The sequence below is a fragment of the Pteropus vampyrus genome, unplaced genomic scaffold, assembly GCF_000151845.1.
Source record: "Pteropus vampyrus isolate Shadow unplaced genomic scaffold, Pvam_2.0 Scaffold258, whole genome shotgun sequence".
NCBI classification, from domain to species: Eukaryota; Metazoa; Chordata; class Mammalia; order Chiroptera; family Pteropodidae; genus Pteropus; species Pteropus vampyrus.
This window is the reverse complement of record NW_011889039.1, coordinates 953,487-955,747: the sequence shown is the minus strand read 5'-3', so window position 1 is coordinate 955,747 and position 2,261 is coordinate 953,487. Positions and strand designations below refer to the sequence as shown.

At 51.2% G+C, this 2,261-nt stretch overlaps 1 protein-coding gene across 1 annotated transcript in view; it reads right to left on the bottom strand.

Moving 5' to 3' along the window:
- The window catches only part of ADAMTS16 (ADAM metallopeptidase with thrombospondin type 1 motif 16), a gene marked incomplete at its 3' end in the record, with an annotated part of 116,784 nt that extends 116,446 nt beyond the window's left edge, over window positions 1–338 (bottom strand). The window contains exon 1 of the mRNA XM_011374991.1: window positions 287–338. Coding sequence (XP_011373293.1) covers window positions 287–338 — 52 coding nt within the window. The remainder of the gene's footprint in view (window positions 1–286) is intronic.
- Between the last annotated feature and the right edge of the window lie 1,923 nt (window positions 339–2,261).

Genomic DNA, 2,261 nt, shown 5'->3' with positions numbered 1-2,261 from the left:
TGCGCCAGGGGCCCCGGGAGCGGCCGGAGCGCGGCCACAGGCCAGGCAATACACCGCGCCCGGGTACTTTATGGGGAATGAGGGAGAGAGGAAGGGAGGAAGGACACGCACGTGTGTGCACTTGACTGCGTGCTCAGGTGTACGTGCGCCTCGGTGTGCGCGTATGTGCAACGCTGCCCACTGATGTGTGCACGCGTGTGCGTGCGTATGCGCGCGTGCGCGTGCCCGTGTTAGTGCGGCGTCCACTCTGCTTCGCTGGGTGCTCTTCACCTCCCTGGCCACTCACCTCCCCAGGTCTCAGGTCTGAGCTCCTGCTTTGGTGGCCTCAGCGTCCCCATAGTCGCTTCAGCCAAATCTGTGTATTTTGCACATCTTGGAGAGGAGGGCGGGGGAGGAAGAGGGGGAAGTGGTCCCTGGCCCCCTCGCCAGCTAGCCCTGAGTCTGGAGGTGCCTCCTGCCTGGGCGCTGACAGCAGAACCCTGGCTGGGCAGGGGCTGGTCCCTGCTCCACATCTGCCACCCCCTCGCTCATATTCATTCATTTATTTATTTATTTTTAAACACGACACTTCAAAAGTGCAAATATTTTTACATAAAGTCCTGCATCGGGAGTGGCTCTAAAAACATCTGCCACTATCGCCTCCCTCAGTTCCCGAAAGTGTCTGCCTCTGTGCCCAGGGCCGGGTGCTTGCACTGGAGGAAACTGGGGCCTGGGGTTGGGTAGAGCTTCAGGGTCCCACAAAGATTCTGCAGGAGGCGAGGTGCCCTTTGTCCTGCATGCAGGGCACCGCCTGCGTGGTGGCGGGGATGTCCCATCATCTCCGATTAGGTCTCGTGCAGCGTGCGAGGGAGCCAGATTCTCCAGGTCTAGTCGGCTTCTCACGAAGACACCAGGGCTCTCACGAGTTCAGACGGATGCTCTAGAAGGATCCGCTTTCAGGATTTTGTTTTTTTTCAGTAATACCAAAATGAGTCTCTATTGTGAAGAAGGAAATGAGCATTTTTCCAGTTCCTTCAGCCGCTCACTGAATTCGGGGCTTATCCTGGGCTTCTCTATCTCCAGATAACACAGGGGAAAGGCCGACCCTAGCCTGGGGGGGACTGGGCGTGAGAAAGGCCAGGAACAGGAAGCCAGGATGTGCCTAGGACTTACAGCAAGATGACTATGCCTGGTCTTCCCGTGGCGGCACAGAGCTGCTGAAGTCCTCAGAACTTCCCAAGCGTGAGAGGGTAAAGGTGTCTTCTGATATGTTCAGGAGGTGACTGCATCCCAGGAAGCTCCCGGCCAGGTACGTGGCCAGCGTGTGTCAAAGCCGTTGCCTTTTACATCAACCAACCCCTCAGAACATGCGCCGGATGTAGCGAAAAGCCAGAACATACGTGCTTTTCGACGTAGGGAAGCCGGAGCGAACAGGATTCATTGTCTCAGGAAACTCACGCATCACGGGGGCAGCAGAACCTCCAGAAAACAAAATTCGTTCTGTGTCCCACTCCACCCATGTGACAGAGAGTGACAATGACGTCCTTCTTCCGATTGCAAAATGAAACAGCAGATATGGTCCAAAGAAAGATTTTGCAAATTTATTTTTGAATTCGCTCCACGGGAGTCTAAGCAATAGTTCGTTCCACTAGGTCAGCACATAGGGTTTTTTATTTTTTTTAATTTTTTTTTATTTTGTATCATCTCAAAAGCCAAAGAAACCTATGTCTTAGAAGCGTGGACTCTGCTCCTTATCCTAACATGCTAGCGGGTTGGGACAGGGTTAGTGAGCACAGCCTCAGTACAGAGGGCACCAGAGGTGATAACCATGCCATATGTGCCTTTTAGAGGACTGAGTGCAATAATCGTTTTAAGTGAAAGTGTGTGTATATCACCCCTTTATTCCACTGAAGCCACACAGAGTCACACCCCGATGCATTCATGTTGAGCGAAAGAAAAACATCACTCTAAAATCATGTAACATTTCTCCGGCAATGTGCACAGTAGCAACATGCAAATTAAGTGGTTACTGTTGCCTGTTCCATGTTTTTTACACCACTGTGATTCTCGATTTCCCCCTGAGCAGAAACGACACGCGTGTCATCATGCCACACGTATCTCATAGCTTTGAAAATGCAGTGAGGACCAAGAGACACGATGGGAAAGGTACAGTGACCCCAGAATGAATGCATGAAATTTAAGTCGTATCGTTACTATTATTATTATTATATTTTTAATTTGTATAACCTGAAGTTTTTAAAAGTTACAACAGTTTTTGTCTG